The sequence below is a fragment of the Acanthochromis polyacanthus genome, chromosome 1 (genome assembly GCF_021347895.1).
Source record: "Acanthochromis polyacanthus isolate Apoly-LR-REF ecotype Palm Island chromosome 1, KAUST_Apoly_ChrSc, whole genome shotgun sequence".
In the NCBI taxonomy this organism is placed as follows: domain Eukaryota; kingdom Metazoa; phylum Chordata; class Actinopteri; family Pomacentridae; genus Acanthochromis; species Acanthochromis polyacanthus.
In genome coordinates this window covers 24,598,635-24,618,056 of record NC_067113.1, presented here as the reverse complement: position 1 = coordinate 24,618,056, position 19,422 = coordinate 24,598,635, and the positions used below count along the sequence as shown (strand labels likewise).

Sequence of the window (19,422 nt, the reverse complement as noted above, 5' to 3'; positions counted from 1 at the left end):
GGGAGATTGTACGAGGCAGCTAGCTGTATTTTCCTTCATTTGCATTTTTTTAGGTTGACTATATTGAAGGGAAGAGTTAGTTTTTCTGCCTTTTACATCTTAAGATTAAATACGCAAATTATTTAAATCAGTTTATCCTCAACAGACAGCAAGGAAATGTTACAGACTGTTCTTTACTTGACTTTAACTTTAATGTGCTGTTTTTTTGGCAGTGCTGTGAAGATCCGCCCTAAAGAGGGAGACGTGTACTTTGATGTTGTGGCCGTGGTGGATCCGGTTACCAGGGACGCACAGAAACTAGCTCCTCTCCTCTCAGTAGGTTTTCTGGTTATCCGTCTTTTTCAAGTCGATTTGTTTGACCTCACTTTGACCTTGTCCCCGTAATATTTCTAACCTGTCTGTTTTGTCCTCTCTGACATCTCCACCTGTCTGCAGGTTCTGAAGCAGCTGGTAAACGTCAACTTACGGGTCTTCATGAACTGTCAGTCTAAACTGTCAGAAATACCTCTGAAGAGGTGAGGACGCTGTTTCTGAGCTGAATGCTGAATATATACGTCCTAGTTAGACCAGTACACCATGGCCTTTCTGGTTCTCTCACTTCACCATGCAAGTTCTTTTTTTCCTTTTACTTTTCAAGTACCAAATCAGTCAAATGTCATAAAATGAGGTACAATTATTGAGAAAATACTGAATTTGACAGAATTTTAAGTCAAGCCACTGTTATTTACGTAGCACATATTAAACAGCAGTCATTGATCTAAAGTGCTTTCATTGGAGAAATAAGATTACCATCACAGATTTAACAAGTAAATGAAAATATTAAGAAACAACAAATTATATATTGTACATATTTACCTGACTAATTGACATATTGAGAAAATATAAATATAGTTAACTAACTTAAATGTTAAGGTAAAGACCCTTCTATGTTATATATTATAGAAATATACCTGACTAATTTAAATATTAATGTAAAAACCCTACAGATGTTTTTATTATACCGTATTACTGAACATGTGAAGTTACTAACTTCAGTTCCTGTTTTGTCCAAATTGCATTCTATGGTTATGTGTTATTATTCTGACTCCAGGAAATCAAATCCAAGCTCAAAAGAATTTATCTATAAAATAAAGGTGCCAATTTTGCGGTTTTATTGTCTTTACCTTCGTTTTACTTAACATTTATCTCTTTGCTCTGAGCATGTTGGCCTTGCTTGTATTAAGCTTCAGCAAAATCACGTCCTTTACAGGCACAAAATTTAACTTTTGTAACATTTTCTGTTATATTAAAAAATTCACTGTCTTCTTTAGCAAGTAGTAATTAAGCAATGAAGCGGTTTGAGGAGTTTTTTAAGGGAAAAAAGGTCTACATTCTCAATTCTTGTAAGGGGTTTGGTTTTGGTTGCTGAGTATCATTGGGTTGTGGAATAAAGACATTTGGGGACATCTTCTAAGGCTTTGCAACAAAAAAATGCCATTTTATTTACTAAACAACTAATCAATTAATCAAGAAAGTAATAACCAGATTAATGAAGAGTGACAAAAATCATCAGTTGCTGTTTTTGTTATCTTGGATGCAGTTTGCTCAGAAATCCTGGGGGTGGATCAGTACATATGCAGCAAATTTATATCAGTTTGTATTCTCATGCACAGATGTGACGATAATTTTCTGGAGGTTTCAGCTGCATCACACAACTATGTGATATTGTGTCATTTGGTAAAAGCTCCTAAGTGAACCTGCAGTTGAGATTTTTTTCATCAAACTTTCATTTTCAAGGTCAGGACAGGATACATCATCCATCTGCTCCCTGCTTGTGTATCTAATGATCCCGCTGTGCTGTCTGTCCAGTTTTTACCGTTACGTTCTGGAGCCGGAGGTGGTGTTTCAGGCCGACGGTAGTTTCTCTCCCGGCCCCATGGCCAAGTTCCTGGACATGCCTCAGGCGCCGCTCTTCACCCTGAACCTCAACACTCCCGAGAGCTGGATGGTGGAGTCGGTGCACACCCGCTACGATCTGGACAACATCTATCTGGAGGAGGTACAGTTATCTGTCTGTGTCTTCAATCAGGAGCAGTCGTAGTTAAATATTTAAGTGTTTTTTTTAGTTTGCAATATCAGCAGTAAACTCTGAAGTCTCTAAAGTCTGAAGGTATCAGAATGTTTTAATTGGAGCTTATTTGTGCTTAAACCCTGTTTTCACATGCAGTTATGGGGGGTGCTTTTATGTTTTTTGATTTTTCCCTCATCCTTCGTTTAAGATGTTATGAGTTTTCCTTTGCCGTATATTGAATTGAGTTATACTGAAGATACACTTTTTACTTGAAGAAGAATCTGAACCAACTGAACTCTATTATATTTCACTTTTTTGACATTTTGAAGGGTGATTGCTGCAGATTTAAGTCAAGACGATGCTTTGAAGAAACCATCAATATCACAGAAGAAGTCTTTACAAGTTTCAACCTGCCCTCAGCACCCCGATAGTTTTTCACAGTCCCTAGTGAGACTGTGTGTTGGTACTGATTGTTAAGCTTTGTTTTATTTAGTTGTAGTTGCCTATGTTTTGTTTTATCTTGGGCTCCCAACTTGTCAAGAAGTGTTCGTCTCTCTTTGAATGTTGTCTTCAGATTTCTTCCCTTGTTCTTAGATAGTGAGGATTTCTGAGCGTTTTTCTTCCTTCAGCAAGTATTGGAACCATTTTTAGCCCCTGGACGCTGATAAATAGCTGCACAAAGTAACATTTTACTCAGATTGGCTTCTGTGATTGCAGGTGGAGAATATTGTAGCAGCAGAGTACGAGTTGGAGCATCTTTTGTTGGAGGGTCACTGTTTTGACGTCAGTTCGGGTCAGCCGCCACGTGGCCTCCAGTTCACCCTCGGAACTGAATCTGAGCCGGTCATTGTGGACACTATTGTCATGGCAAATCTGGTGAGTCATCACTCTGAAGTATCACAACACCATAAAAAAAGCAACTTTTTTTTAAAGCTTTAATGCTAGATAAACAGCTTATTCTTTACTTTTTTAGATTGTTTCTTCATGCTTTTTGCCACTAATCTCCTTTGCTCTGTGTTTTAGGGTTACTTCCAGCTCAAGGCCAACCCAGGCGCCTGGATCCTGAAGCTGAGAAAAGGACGCTCTGAAGAAATCTACAAGATTTACAGGTGCGAATGCGGAGAACTCGCTGTATTCTTCCACAGAGATGAAACGTCTCACTTGTATTTAAATTCATTCTCCTGAATCTGCAAAAACTCTGCCTTCTAACGTTTTTATTATCCTTGTGTCCTTCTGTCGCAGCCACGACGGCACAGACTCTCCGGCGGACTCGGATGATGTCGTCGTCGTGCTGAACAATTTCAAGAGCAGAATCATTAAAGTGAAGGTCAGTTCACCTGTGCTGAAACGACGACTGTGTGGCGCTAAAGCGTGAAAACGCTGTCAGGAAACTGCCGCTCAGCACAGAGAAGAGGTTTAAATTTTTGTCTTCAAATAAATCCAGGTTGGAGAGTGAGTGAGCAGAATATCCAGACCGCTCTCAGCTTTCTCATAAATTTTAACAAGTAGAAGAGATTCGAGTCTTTGTGGAGGCTTTTGGACTTGTGCTGAATATATACACTGTGTACATAAATTACATGGAGAAAATCATACATTTAACTGGAACATTTCTAGGGCTGGACCCGAATATCCGAATATTCGTTCGCTATGGCACCATCCAGATATTAATTTTGGAATCCGAATATTCGCTCCCCCACCCCCGGAAGTCACCTGGCGGAAAGAGTTACTGTCTTCGCTCCGCTTTCGGCCCACATCGGCTCATCTCCTCCTGTGATCACATAAACATCTACACATATGTCTATAACAAAAACACATATGTCGATGTGATCACCCCCTCCTCCCCCCAGATGAAAATATTCGGAGCTCGTCTCTTCCCTGCACATTCGGCCCATTTCGGCTCGTCCCGCCGTGTTCTTCGGCTCATTTCGGCTCCTCCATTCGTGTTTGTAAACACCACCCTAATGGCCGGGTGGCTGCCGACTCTGAAGTCACTCTTCACTTCGTTGCATAAACACAAGACAAGATGCTGAAGACCGGTGTTTGGGAATTCTTCAGTTTAACTAAAGACTAAACGAGGGCAAAATGTGGACCCGGAAGACCAGGCGAACGGATCGGAATATTCGGGCCGCCTCCGCGCCCGGGCCCGAGCCCGGACATTACAGGGCGGAACGAATATGCGGATATTCGTCTTTAATAGGGCCCGAATATTCGGAGGCCAGAAACCACTATTCGGGCCAGCCCTAGACATTTCCATATCATGAATGTGGCCACATGCTGGCACATTTTTGAACATTTCGAAACTACATTCACACTCAGTTTCTGTCAACTCTGTTATTTTCTATTTCTCCTGTAGAATAACTGTTGATGCTCACTTTGGCTGCAGAATGTAGTTCTAAATGTGGCTCAGTTAAAAAGACAGGAATGAGGGAATGAAAAAGAAAATGATTAAAGGGTCAACTACGTGTTTAAATCACAATGTACAATCAATCTGTTGCTCAGTTTTCTTGTATGAAAGTCACTTTTTAATGCAATATATTGTCCGAAAGCAAAAATTTTTTTAATGAGCAAATAAAGTCACACTTTGTTACAAACATTTTTAACAGTAATGCCTCTTAAAGTGACCACTAGATGTCCCCAAAGTCAAATTTTCAAATCCTGAATGTATAACCTTTATTACACGTGTAATTAGTACATGAACAAATCAGGTTGTGACTCTCATCAGCTGTTACAGATTCATGTCAGGTGATCGACTGTATGTCTCTGCATGTGGTTCAAGTTCCCTGTGGGCTGTGTTTACCCCTCTGAACAGCACAATCTGGACATAACGCCATGAGTCATTTCAAAAGAAAAATCCACAGTTGAATTTCTTTCATTTATTAAACAAAAATAGTAAAAACCTGGAATCAACACGTGCAATATGTTACCAAGTACCCACAAATGTTACCAAAAAGTCCCAGAATTTTTGTCTTGTGACTGTTGATCACAGCTGAGACGCTAATGACTTCACAGTTGCATCAAGAAGCGATGAATTTTTAGTTTTTTACAAAATCAATTTAGAGCAAAATGTTTATTTTTGGCAAGTTTTTAAATGAGGCAAATAGAGTTTAGTGATTTCCATGAAAAATCGCAGTTTTAAGCTTAGATCTGGATCATTTTCCCTACAGAATAGAGCACATCTCAGATGACTAGTACAATCTGAAGATTCTTGCTGTGATAAATTGTGTAGCTTTAGCTATTTCTGAAAATAATAACATGCCTTTCAAACCTGGCAGCTTGTTTTCAGGTTCAGGTTCATTTCTTTATAATATTTATGCTATCATTTCAGTAAACAGGGGGTCTATGTTATTTAAGTTCTGGAGAGAAATTGGGCATTTGTACTTGGACAACTTTCTTCACTTCTTCTGTTTCTTGTCCTTTTTATTTCTGTATTTACTTCAGTTAAAGAGATTTGTTTCTTCTGATTGTGAACCAGGTTAATTAATACTGTTATGTGTGTCGTTCAGGTCCAGAAGAAGCCGGACAAATTCAACGAGGAGCTGCTGAGTGACGGGACGGAGGAGAATGACACCGGCTTCTGGAAGTCTCTGACCAGGTGAAGCTTAGAGAGACATTTTAATGTACTGCTTTTCTAATGAGTGAAGCAGAAACAGTAGATTAATTGATGGACCAAAAATATAAATGTACAGTAATTCATCAAATAAGGAAAACTGTCAAACATTCACTGGTTCTATGCTCTTAACTGTGAAAATTTCACATCATTAAAATGGTGTTTTTTGGGTGGTAGACTGAGTTATTTTTCATTATTTTCTTCTATCAACAATGAAGCTGCTCCTCTAAAAAGAATTTTACAGCAGCGCACATGGATAAAAACCAGCATTAACACTTAATCGGCAGTTTTAGGAATAACAAAACATTTGTGCTGACTTTCTTTAGTTGAAAATGGCTTTTGGTTTAAAAATCGGTTTTAATCCAGTCGGTTTTATTTTGACTTCCAGAGGTTTCACTGGTGGAGTGAAGACGGAGGAGCCAAAGCAGGAGAAAGACGACGTGATCAACATCTTCTCTGTGGCCTCTGGGCATCTGTATGAACGTTTCCTCAGGTGAGTGTCAGAGATGTGACAGAGGATTCATATCAACCCAAATGCTCAAAATCAAGTCTCTACTTCTTATATGTACGACTGATTTTTGATCCATTTTTTTCTCTCAGCTCTGTTGCCACCGGTCTCATTCTTTTATTCTCTTTCCCTCTCAGGATTATGATGCTGTCAGTTCTGAAGAACACCAAAACTCCTGTTAAGTTCTGGTTCCTCAAGAACTACCTGTCCCCCACCTTCAAGGTACGATTTTACTTCAAAAATCAGCCGGTTTCTCATCACTGATGTGGAGATTTTCTCTGACGGCTGCAGGTTTTTCTCTGTCCGGCACCGATGTGAACTTCAAACGGGAGTTCTGAAGATCAAGGTGCAGCAGGGATGAGATTTTTACTGATAAATGAGTAGAGCTCGGTGCTGCTTTTGGTTGTTAATCCTCATTATCCTGCAGGTCTCGCTGTGTATCAGTGTTTCCTAAAAATAATTTATGTGAGAGACACAGGCAGCTCCAGAAGGTTGAGAAACTCCAAATTTATTACAGCAAATTACAAAAAAAAGAAAGACCACATGTAGTTAGTTAGAATGCAGTAAAATGTGCTGTTTTTATAATTAGTAGTATCTGCTGTAATTTAATTTACAGCTTTTATGTAGATGTATTTAATGTAACAGAGGCACGAGAGTTATTTAGAGCAGCCTGGAGCATTACTTGAGGTTTTTTATCCTGTCACGCTGTCATTTTCTGATTTATGACTTTATTTACATTTTTTTTTAAACTTTTATTTCATTTTATGTTTTTTTTCCTGAATGTTTAGCTCCAGTGTTGAATTAATCCTGTATTTTTCCTACTGTTCTATTGTTGTTTGGGGTCGCTTTAATAATATTTCTGCTGCGGATTGTGGAAGTTTTAAAGTTTCACTTTTCATAAAATTGAAAAAGTCGTCAGTGTAGTTTGATCCTACATCTGTTGCACTCATACAGATTGTGTTAGTAGGTACGCATCAGAAATTGATGTCAAACTGAGTGTAATTTGATCGACTGTAGGTGAGCACTTTAGTTTGATTCCCACCTCCTTTGATCAATGTGTTCACGTTTTCTTCCTTAAATGTTTTTTTATCTGATTGCCTTCTTTTACATTTATTCTGAACAGCGTCATTGATCGCCTCTTTTTGTAAAGTGTAAATCAGGATGTGAAAACCACCCCAAATCGCTTGTTTTGTTTCAGGAGTTCATCCCCCACATGGCGAAGGAGTACGGTTTCCAGTATGAGCTGGTCCAGTACAAGTGGCCTCGCTGGCTGCACCAACAGACCGAGAAGCAGAGGATCATCTGGGGTTACAAGATCCTCTTCCTGGACGTGCTGTTCCCTCTGGCTGTCGACAAGATACTGTTCGTGGACGCTGACCAGGTTTGCTCATACGTCGCTGTGCAAACACCGTTATCATCCGGCCTCTGGATAAATATTTGTTCTTTCAACCATTCGTCTCTTTTGGTGATGATTCAAAGGAAACTGGAAGAAACTGCCCACATCAAACAAACTGTGTTAGATATGAGGCTGCTGTGATGCCCTGAAAAGTTTGGCAGTAACTCAAGTGTTATGGAAACTTGAGCTCCGTCCAGCTCTGTGTGGTTTTAGTCAACAGTCGTGTCACATTTTAAGACTTTCTGTTGTGTTGTGATGCTAATGTAAACCTTAGTCAGGTTGAACTATTGTTTTCATAATTGTATAATCAAGAGTTCACTCTCAAATGTGGATACTTTTCTCTCTGACAGTAGATGTATTATTTTTGGACAGCTTGAACATGTTTTTCACGTTTTTTGTGTCATTTTCTCATCAAACTCCTCAGAGAATAATCGTTAGTAGCTGCCCTAAAGTGATCTTCATGTATTGTTGACACCTGATCCTCCTCTGCTTCAGATTGTTCGCACAGACCTGAAGGATCTGCGCGACTTCGACCTAGAGGGAGCTCCGTACGGTTACACCCCGTTCTGCGAGAGCCGGAGGGAGATGGACGGCTATCGCTTCTGGAAGTCCGGATACTGGGCGAGCCACCTGGCCGGACGCAAATATCACATCAGGTACAGACTGACAGCTCAGCTGCAGGTCAACAATCAAATGTCAACAGCAATATCACCAGAAAGCACACAGAGAGTTGCTTTTACTTCACTTTCCAATTTATTTTTTGTGCCTTCTTGCATATTACATGTGTTACAATCGTTTATCCTGTGCAGCGCCCTGTATGTAGTCGACCTGAGGAGGTTCAGGAAAATCGCTGCAGGAGACCGACTCAGAGGACAATACCAGGGGCTCAGCCAAGACCCCAACAGCCTCTCCAACCTGGACCAGGTCTGTGACTGACTCTACTCTGGATAGCAGCATTTTAATGTGTCTCAGAGATCTGACCCTCAGGACTAAGATTTTTATGTGTGGTTCTGGTCTGTTATGAAAACATTCCCTGTAATCTAACATTTCAGCTTTGGTTGTTAAACAGCAGCTTTTTATTACATTAATATGAAATATATCATGATTGCTTTCACATCTCCTTTAACACAACAAATCTCTGTGCCCAATTCTTGTGTCTAGACTATGACTCGACCTTTATAGCATGAGTTTTCCAATTATCTGGTAAACTGATGCTATAAATAAAAAGCTCTGACCTCATGTCACTCCTTAAGTTAAGCCCTGGGCGTGCTTATTCTCTCACATTCCTCTCTGTTCTTGTTTTTCAGGATCTTCCCAACAACATGATCCACCAGGTGCCCATAAAGTCTCTGCCTCAGGAGTGGTTGTGGTGTGAGACCTGGTGTGACGACAGCTCCAAGAAGAGCGCCAAGACGATAGATCTGGTAACGACGCTTACGTTTTCACAAATCTGCATCACCCTGTTAGGTTTGGCGGTGTTGCATCGTGGACTGGTGGGTTTTCTAAAGGTTGCAACGCCTCCTGACAGCCACTAGAGGGCCGACAGACTCACTGTGAGGAAATAATATAAGGATGAGTTTCTTTTTGAATCAATTTTGTCATTCATGTGTAAAAACAACAAGCCTCAGACAGATAATGCAGTAAAGGGTTGAGACTGAGGTGAGTGGTGTTTATTATGTGACAAAGTAGATTTTAAAATTAGAAGCGTTTTTTTGTAGTATTGTACAGCAAGATTTAAAGAAATTCGCTGGATTTTGGTTGATTTTTTTGTGAATGTTCTCAAGAAAGACTTTTAACATTTCTATATTTCCACCAGAAAATGTGGACATCAGAAGTTTCACTGTGAAAATATATTTTCCCCCCACATTTTCAAACTTTAAAACGAGTCAATTTTGACCCGCAGGACGACACGAGGGTTAAAATTGCTCCTTTGTGGAATATATTAAAAAAAGACCCACCAAAACCAGACGATGTGATTCTGTTAGGGAGTGAAATAAAAGCCGACCTTTCTTCTCATTTCTCCTGGCATCAGTGTAACAACCCCATGACCAAGGAGCCCAAGCTGCAGGCCGCGGTGAGGATCGTGGCCGAGTGGACCGACTACGACCAGGAGATCAAACGTCTGCAGACCAGAGTCCAGGCGGGAGCGAACCAGACGTCGAAGCAGCAGGGAACAGGTACTCCACACTCACTGCAGCTGATCCCAGACACACAAGCTCATCCATCACTCTGACTGACGTTTGTCTCCCGTCTGTCAGATGTTCACACAGAGTTGTGAGGATCCTCCGGTGGCTGCGATGAGGCACTGAGCTGGACTCTGTTTAAAGAGTCGGCTTCATGAAGAGGCTCCTCTCACGCCTCGGGGACTGCTGACGGAACGACCACAAACCAGCGCTTAAGTGATTGAAACAACGCTCTGTTTTTGTTCTTTTTATAGGTTGTTGTGGATCGAAGCGGTGAGAATGTATTTTGTGAAGCAAATCTTGATTTTGAATTCTATTTTTATGGTTCCCTCCCCCCCCTCTCCTCCTCCGTGCTGTAATTAATGTCCGTCTGTTATTTTGCACTGATTGGGATTCTGGTTGTGGCTGTGGTTGAAGCACAAAAGGGAGAAGAGACATCTGACTGCTGGTTAACTTCGGTGTTTATCTCCTCCACATCTGGTGGTGAGAAAGACTTCCTGCTGACTCGCAGGGGTGAAAAGCTGTCATGCGAAGGTGCTAATCACAGATAATTTGCCAGACTTTTAGTGACCAAACAAGACTTTAAGGGAAAATGTATCGATTGGGTAAAGAGTGGTGACGCTCAACTGGTGTTTGATATAAAAATGAACACAAAATCAGCAGCCTTGATTGAATCCTCAGTTTATTGACTCTCAGGTAAAGATGTCTGAAGCAGAAGAGAGAGGTTGAGTTTGTTGTACTGTAAGGGAAGAGCAGCTGTGACATTGGCTGGGAAAAAAAAAAAAGATTTTCTGTTTCTTGGTTTCATCTATGGATTTGTTGTTCCTGTTTTGGCTGTCTCATTTTTTCTTCTTTTAAATCGACGATAACGAGGCGTTCCAGTGTGCTGTCACAATTTCAGGTACTTTCCTAGAAAATTGGTTCCCCCTGTGGGTGTTAGAAAGATTTAAATATCCTGTGAGTCTGCTGCTGCTCCTTCTTACTGTAAGTTTACTACATAATGCAATTTCTACATGGAGATGACGTTGATGTATTCTGCTACTAGCCTGTATTAAATTACTAAAAAATAACAATATGGTTGTGTTTTTTGGTGCTTCTGTTTGGATGGAAGTGTCAGAGCATTTGATTGACTCTGGCCTAGACAATATTAATCTTAAAACAATTACAAGCTGAGTAAAGCTATTTCTCCACCATAATTAGTAAACAGACACTGAAACTGCTCAATGTGAAACAGCTTAAAGTTCTGGACAGTAGATAGATTTATTTACTTTAAATTCAATTCACAATGTGGCAAAATGTGAGAAGAACGTCACATTTATTTATTTTTTATTTAACTTGCACATGCTGAGAATTACAAAAAAGGCAAGACACATAAAACAATACTGTACAAATAATAACTGATGTATATTATTTGTCAGTACTCCTACAATTGTTGGTATATGACAATTGTGTCGCTCCTCTTTTGTACGTTGCAGATGCCGTAAAGACTAAATCCTGCTTATAGCTCCTCCTGAAAGCCTGCTCCCTCCTGAAGATGCATTTTAGAATTGAAGTCTTCTGAATCTGACACCCAATTTCAAAGCATCTGTTGACAAAATACCCATTTTTTTTAGCACCGGTCATATCCTGTTGGGTTGACAGTTGAGATTCATATTTCAGTTTAAGTCCAGCTTAAGAGATTTGTTGCACATCTTCTCTCACATTTAGCGGCTGTTGTTTTCAAATGCAAAATGCTTCAGGGTCATTCCAGAATTGGAGGACATTTTACGTCCCACCCATCAAATTTCAAATAATCCATGTACAAAATACTAAAACATGCAGTTGTTGTGTACATTTACTTGTCCTGAGACCGAATCTAATAAGAACTAGGAGAAAAGGTTTGAAAATATTTTTAAAATACTAAATCAGTCTGGAGTAAACCGTAAAATTACATTTTTCTCCTGTTCTGCAGTACTCTGCCAAGGCTGCTCAGTTGACTTATCATTTCCGACGGATGAAATATTTAATAAAAAATGACCTTGTGCTGGTCAATATTACAGTATTTTAGTTTTTGCTGATTTATGTTAATAAATCAATTTAAAAATGGCACTACTTTGGCTCTGAACCTTTGTCTACCTGTGGTCGCTCTGTCTTCTGGAGTGATTAGACTGGTCACGAATAAAACTCCTTTAACTTAACATCTGTAAACAAAACAAAAACTTATCAACAAAGTGTTCTGTTAATTTGTGTTATTTTAAGTTTAACTCCAAGATTTTCAATACTTTCATTCAATGCAAATGAATATCTCCTCCAAATGTCTCACTAATAATCATTATCACCCTTAAAAACCCACAAAACACCCTTCTATACTCGACCACACTTAGTACAGTCCGGTTCCCCCTTCTATAAATCTGCTTGGAACCTTCCGCTTCCTGTTAGTCAAAGTGGCCTTCTACCTGGACAGGTTTTGTTGGAGCTCAATGCAACAAACATTTTTGGGTAACTGCCCTTTAATATGGATGGATGACACTGAACTAGAGTCTGTTTTAATGAGACTGAGTTCAGATGTGTAGCTCTGTCATTAAATAGGAAATTATTTCACAGAATTCAAAGAGAAAAGTCTGAAATGTTTGCTAGGTTAGCGTCCCACATGTTCTTTGGCTCAGCTAAAGCTAACTCTCTCCAACTTCTGGATCTCTTGAGTTGCTTGGTGTTTAAATATCTTGCTAGAGGTGCTGAAGCTCAGAAAGTCTGAGATGTTTGTTCAAAATAAGCTCATTCTCAAGTCTTATCTGAACTGTCCTCTTCTGTTTGAACTTTCTCTAAACTTAGGAGTTAATGACAGAGCAGCACATCCAGACTCAGTCTCATTTATGTAGAGATTAAACTTCAGTGTCATTCATTGATGTTAAAGTGCAGTTTTTCAGATGCTTGTTGCTCATGCTCCAGACCAAACCAGATGGAAGACGATGTAAAAAGAAGCTCCAGAGGATGAATATCCCACATTATCATGGAAATAAATGTCCTTTAGTTAGACATTGTCATGCAAAAGTTGGATTTCCCTTTAATGATGTTCAAATCTTTGAGTGTTTTGTTGATGTTGGTTTCTAAATTTTTTTGACACTCTGCCCCAAAGATTTAAACCTTTTACGGCTCACTAGCTGCATCAATTCACACATTATCAACTATATTTCTGACTAAACTAAGATATAAAATGAAAAACTGCCTGATTCCTGCATCATTAATGTAAATCTTTTGGGTTTTATATTACAGTAAACTGAATGTATTTGGGTTTGACATTTTATAAACTAAAACAAGAAATGAATTCCTGGAGAAAACAATCAACAGATTAATGGATAAAGAAAATGTCTTTTCCAACATATATGGCTGAATTACTCCTACATTACAAGATGCATACATTTATATAACGCCAATTAGAGGTCAAATAGTCTCAAGACGCTTTATTTTTATATTTTTGGTCATATTTAAAATATGACAAAGTAAGAAATTTAAACCTCTTGACTAATCCAATTTATTATTTGGTTTTAAAGAGACTAATCGACAACTAAAATAACTTTCTCCACTAAAACTAATCAACATAAGGTCAAATAGAAGGAACAGTTTTAAATCCTGCAGTCCCCTGATGACAAGAATAAAGTTTCTCAACAAAACTAAATCTGCTGGTGGATTTCATTAAAGTCCTAATAAATGATAATAAAGTTTGATTGGAAAGGTTTGTGATGCTAAAAATCTCAAAGTAAAGATATCAAGTTGAACATCTGGATGGAGGTTGATAAAAGTTGACCTACCTTTATTTCTCTGGAGAAACTGAATTTTAGGGATGACGTACACGTCAGGCGTGGTTAACTATGACGTTTTTGGTCACATTTTAGACGACATACTAAACTATGACATTTTGTCACATTTTGGACGACATACTTAACTGTGACGTTTTTGGTCACATTTTAGACGACATACGAAACGATGACATTTTTGTGACATTTTGGACGACATACTAAACTATGACGTTTTTGGTCACATTTTGGACGACATACTAAACTATGATGTTTTTGGTCATATTTTGGACGACATACGAAACGATGACATTTTTGTGACATTTTGGACGACATACTAAACTATGATGTTTTTGGTCATATTTTGGATGACATACGAAACGATGATATTTTTGTGACATTTTGGACAACATACTAAACTACGACGTTTTTGGTCACATTTTGGACGACAAACTAAACTATGACATTTTTGTCACATTTTGGACGACATACTAAACTACGACGTTTTTGGTCACATTTTGGACGACATACTAAACTGTGATGCTTTTGGTCACATTTTGGACGACATACTAAACTACGACGTTTTTGATCACATTTTGGACGACATACTAAACTATGATGTTTTTGGTCATATTTTGGACGACATACGAAACGATGACATTTTTGTGACATTTTGGACGACAAACTAAACTACGACATTTTTGGTCACATTTTGGATGACATACTAAACTATGACATTTTGTCACATTTTGGACGACATACTAAACTATGACGTTTTTGTGACATTTTGGATGACATACTAAACTGACGTTTTTGTGACATTTTGGATGACATACTAAACTATGACTTTTTTGTGACATTTTGGACGACATACTAAACTATGACTTTTTTCCCACATTTTGGACGACATACTAAACTATGACGTTTTTTTGTTATATTTTGGACAACATACTAAACTATGACATTTTGATCATATTTTGGACGATATACGAAACTATGACATTTTTGTGACATTTTGGACGACATACTAAACTATGACGTTTTTGTGACGTTTTGGATGACATACTAAACTCTGACGTTTTTGGTCACATTTTGGACGACATACTAAACTACGACGTTTTTGGTCACATTTTGGACGACATACTAAACTATGTCATTTTTGTGACATTTTGGACGACAAACTAAACTATGACGTTTTTGGTCACATTTTGGACGACATACTAAACTATGATGTTTTTGGTCACATTTTGGACGACATACTAAACTATGTCATTTTTGTGACATTTTGGACGACATACTAAACTGACATTTTGGTAACCTTTTGGACGACAAACCAAACTATGACATTTTAGTCACATTTTGGACGACATACTAAACTATGACATTTTTGTGACATTTTGGACGACATACTAAACTATGACATTTTTGTGACATTTTGGACGACATATAAACTATGACATTTTGGTCACATTTTGGACGACATACTAAACTGTGATGCTTTTGGTCATATTTTGGATGACATACGAAACGATGACATTTTTGTGACATTTTGGACGACATACTAAACTACGACGTTTTTGGTCACATTTTGGACGACATACTTAACTATGACATTTTGTCACTTTTTGGATGATATACTAAACTATGACGTTTTTGTGACATTTTGGACGACATACTAAACTATGACGTTTTTGGTCACATTTTGGACGACATACTAAACTATGATGTTTTTGGTCATATTTTGGACGACATACGAAACGATGACATTTTTGTGACATTTTGGACGACATACTAAACTACGACGTTTTTGGTCACATTTTGGACGACAAACTAAACTATGACATTTTTGTCACATTTTGGACGACAAACTAAACTACGACGTTTTTGGTCACATTTTGGACGACATACTAAACTATGACATTTTGTCACTTTTTGGACGACATACTAAACTATGACGTTTTTGTGACATTTTGGATGACATACTAAACTATGACATTTTTGTGACATTTTGGACAACATATAAACTATGACATTTTTGTGACGTTTTGGATGACATACTAAACTATGACATTTTTGTGACATTTTGGACGAAATATAAACTATGACATTTTTGTGACATTTTGGATGACATATAAACTATGACATTTTGGTCAAATTTTGGATGACATACTAAACTATGACTTTTTTGTGACATTTTGGACGACATACTAAACTATGACTTTTTTCCCACATTTTGGACGACATACTAAACTATGACGTTTTTTTGTTATATTTTGGACAACATACTAAACTATGACATTTTGATCATATTTTGGACGATATACGAAACTATGACTGTAAGGGAGGTTTCCTAAACTGACTTGGATTCTGCACTGGTTCTGTGTTATCACCGGATTCACACAGGGAGTGTCGGCCAGAACACCGCTTAAGGCCTGGTTTCTTCAGAGTATGAATAAAAGCGCAGAGACGCCGTTGACTTTACTCACTGGAACTTTAGTTGTGGTTGTGGTTTTTCTACAAGAAATAATAATAATAAACACATCTTAATGGTTTATACCTAAATACACAAACAATAGAAACAGAAATGTGAACTAAAGCTCTATATCTATAAACTTATCCACAATCATCTTCGAACACACATACTGCCGTATTCGGCATATATTAACAAACTACTTCCTCTTTGGCCTTCAAAATAATATATCCTCAATATATATACATAGACAGACTCTTATTGTGTAACCGGAAGTACCGCGGATGCGCTCAGCGCAGCAGCAACTTGACGCTACAACATCAGACGGCGAAATACACTTCTTCCAGTTACAACCAGAACTTAACGAAGGCACGGCGTTCGAATCAAGAAATAAACACAGTAAATGAACCTGACACTAACATTAACTAGACACAACATCACATATATCACTCAAACAATACTTACTTTACATGCACGCACAACCACGTCTGACGAGCTGACTCTCCCGACTGCTCTCTCATGCATCACTCACTCCTCTATCACGCAGCATACCATCATATGACATCACTCATCATGCTCGTTTCACATGGGCAATGCCCTGCCCCTTAAAGACCCCAATGACACAGAATATGTGAAATAAACGTAACATAGTGTGAACATGTATGAACTTTGGGGCCTTTTCTACAATGACATTTTTGTGACATTTTGGACGACATACTAAACTACGACGTTTTTGTGACGTTTTGGATGACATACTAAACTATGACGTTTTTGGTCACATTTTGGACGACATACTAAACTACGACGTTTTTGGTCACATTTTGGATGACATACTAAACTATGTCATTTTTGTGACATTTTGGACGACATACTAAACTGTGACATTTTGGTAACCTTTTGGACGACAAACCAAACTATGACATTTTGGTCACATTTTGGACGACATTTTTGTGACATTTTAGACGACATACTAAACTATGACATTTTGGTCACATTTTGGACGACATACTAAACTATGACATTTTTCTGACATTTTGGACGACATACTAAACTATGACATTTTGGTCATATTTTGGACGACATACTAAACTATGACGTTTTTGTGACATTTTAGACGACATACTAAACTATGACATTTTTGTGATATTTTGGACAACATACTAAACTATGACATTTTGGTCATATTTTGGACGACATACTAAACTATGACGTTTTTGTGACATTTTAGACGACATACTAAACTATGACATTTTTGTGACATTTTAGACGACATACTAAACTATGACATTTTTCTGACATTTTGGACGACATACTAAACTATGACATTTTGGTCATATTTTGGACGACATACTAAACTATGACGTTTTTGTGACATTTTAGACGACATACTAAACTATGACATTTTTGTGATATTTTGGACAACATACTAAACTATGACATTTTGGTCATATTTTGGACGACATACTAAACTATGACGTTTTTTGTTATATTTTGGACAACATACTAAACTATGACATTTTGATCATATTTTGGACGACATACGAAACGATGACATTTTTGTGACATTTTGGACGACATACTAAACTACGACGTTTTTGGTCACATTTTGGACGACAAACTAAACTATGACATTTTTGTCACATTTTGGACGACATACTAAACTACGACGTTTTTGGTCACATTTTGGACGACATACTAAACTATGACGTTTTTGTGACATTTTAGACGACATACTAAACTATGACGTTTTTGTGACATTTTAGACGACATACTAAACTATGACATTTTTGTGACATTTTGGACGACATACTAAACTCTGACGTTTTTGGTCACATTTTGGACGTCATACTAAACTATGATGTTTTTGGTCATATTTTGGACGACATACGAAACGATGACATTTTTGTGACATTTTGGACGACATACTAAACTACGACGTTTTTGGTCACATTTTGGACGACAAACTAAACTATGACATTTTTGTCACATTTTGGACGACACACTAAACGATGACGTTTTTGGTCACATTTTGGACGACATACTAAACTATGACGTTTTTGGTCACATTTTGGACGACGTACTTAACTATGACATTTTTGTGACATTTTGGACGAAATACTAAACTATGACGCTTTTGTCATATTTCAGACGACATACTAAATTAAAGCTGCAAGCAGCAATGGACAGGTCCTCGCATCCTTGCTGGTCCGTGAATCCATGCATGTCCACCATGTGATGTTGTGACCAAGAGTGTATTTGGGCGCACTGATGTGATCAGGATTGGTCTCTGATCACACATGTAAAGTTTCAGGTGGATAGGAGCATGTACAGCTAGTTATAGAGCATTTCCTTCCATCCACCAGGTGGCGCTATGACTTTGGCTGTATATCTGCATGTGATTGTCATCAGGGCGGGACTCTGATCATATATGTAAAGTTTCATGCAGATTAGAGCATGCTTAGCATTTCCTGTTTCATGGCGAATTGAAAATTTCCAGGGGTCGCCATTTCCATGCCCTGAGACTTTTGCGAAGCATTCTGATCACTTTCATCACTCATGACCAAATTTCAGCTCTCTCAGTGTTACCCTGTCTGAGTATATAGCTTTTGAAAATTATCAAAAACGACCCAAAATTGTCAAATGTCATGACACATAATTCAAAATGGCCGACATCCTATTGGGTTCTGTGCATGGGTGTCAATTACATTTTGTGCCTCTTGACCAGTTACATATACTTACCAAATTTAATAAAGCTGGATGACACGCACTGGCTATAGTAAATGTTTGAAATGTTCCAGGTGGCGCTGTGGAGCCATTTTGCCACAATCAGGTGAAATTCCCCTAAAATATGAAATGGTTTACCAATACAGATATGTGTGTTAATTTTGGCGAGCTTTTGAGCATTTTTAACCTGTCAAAAAGTACTTTGTTTGTCACGGCAATGATGTGTTGCCATGGCAACAGCATTTTAGGAATCATCAAAATCTTCACACTGTGGTATCATCTTGGAGTGAACACCGAGCTGTCACATTTCTAGAATGATATGACAAAGTATCAGGCAATGGGATGTGCAAATGTAATGACAAGTACTTCCTGTTGCCAGTAGGTGGCGCTATGAGTATTTCTAAATTCACGAGTGTGGATGTGTTCTGACCTGGACTGATGTCCATCATATGAAGTTTGGTCCAGATTGGACCATGTGCAGATGAGATATGAATAATTCAATTTTAATGGCGAAACATCGAAATTCGCGGCACCGCCTCAGACACGCCCTTTGACCACGAGTCACCATTTTCTCCATGAGTCATCATCAACATGTTCAGGCTTATGTCACCACATTTGAGGTGTATATGGTCAACCTTCGAAGAATAGTTCATCAAAGTGTAAAAAAATGTCTACTTCCTGATACCACACGGTGGCGCTATGACTGTCAAT

At 38.3% G+C, this 19,422-nt stretch overlaps 1 protein-coding gene and 1 long non-coding RNA gene across 2 annotated transcripts in view; one reads left to right on the top strand and one right to left on the bottom strand.

The window, feature by feature from the left end:
• uggt1 (UDP-glucose glycoprotein glucosyltransferase 1) overlaps nt 1-10,817 on the top strand; it is a 37,159-nt gene extending 26,342 nt beyond the window's left edge. The window contains 15 exon segments of the mRNA XM_022193733.2: nt 213-315; nt 436-515; nt 1,849-2,038; nt 2,768-2,926; nt 3,074-3,159; nt 3,293-3,377; nt 5,554-5,642; nt 6,046-6,150; nt 6,303-6,387; nt 7,364-7,546; nt 8,057-8,217; nt 8,371-8,485; nt 8,869-8,985; nt 9,594-9,738; nt 9,820-10,817. Of these exon segments, the coding sequence (XP_022049425.2) occupies nt 213-315; nt 436-515; nt 1,849-2,038; nt 2,768-2,926; nt 3,074-3,159; nt 3,293-3,377; nt 5,554-5,642; nt 6,046-6,150; nt 6,303-6,387; nt 7,364-7,546; nt 8,057-8,217; nt 8,371-8,485; nt 8,869-8,985; nt 9,594-9,738; nt 9,820-9,839 (1,723 nt within the window). The 3' untranslated portion in view covers nt 9,840-10,817.
• A 5,172-nt stretch (nt 10,818-15,989) lies between these two features.
• On the bottom strand, nt 15,990-17,694 carry LOC127535995 (uncharacterized). Its single transcript, XR_007944976.1, has 2 exons — nt 16,453-17,694; nt 15,990-16,031 (listed from the first exon to the last, which is right to left on the bottom strand). It is a non-coding gene; the product is annotated as an uncharacterized LOC127535995 (long non-coding RNA).
• Nucleotides 17,695-19,422: the final 1,728 nt, after the last annotated feature.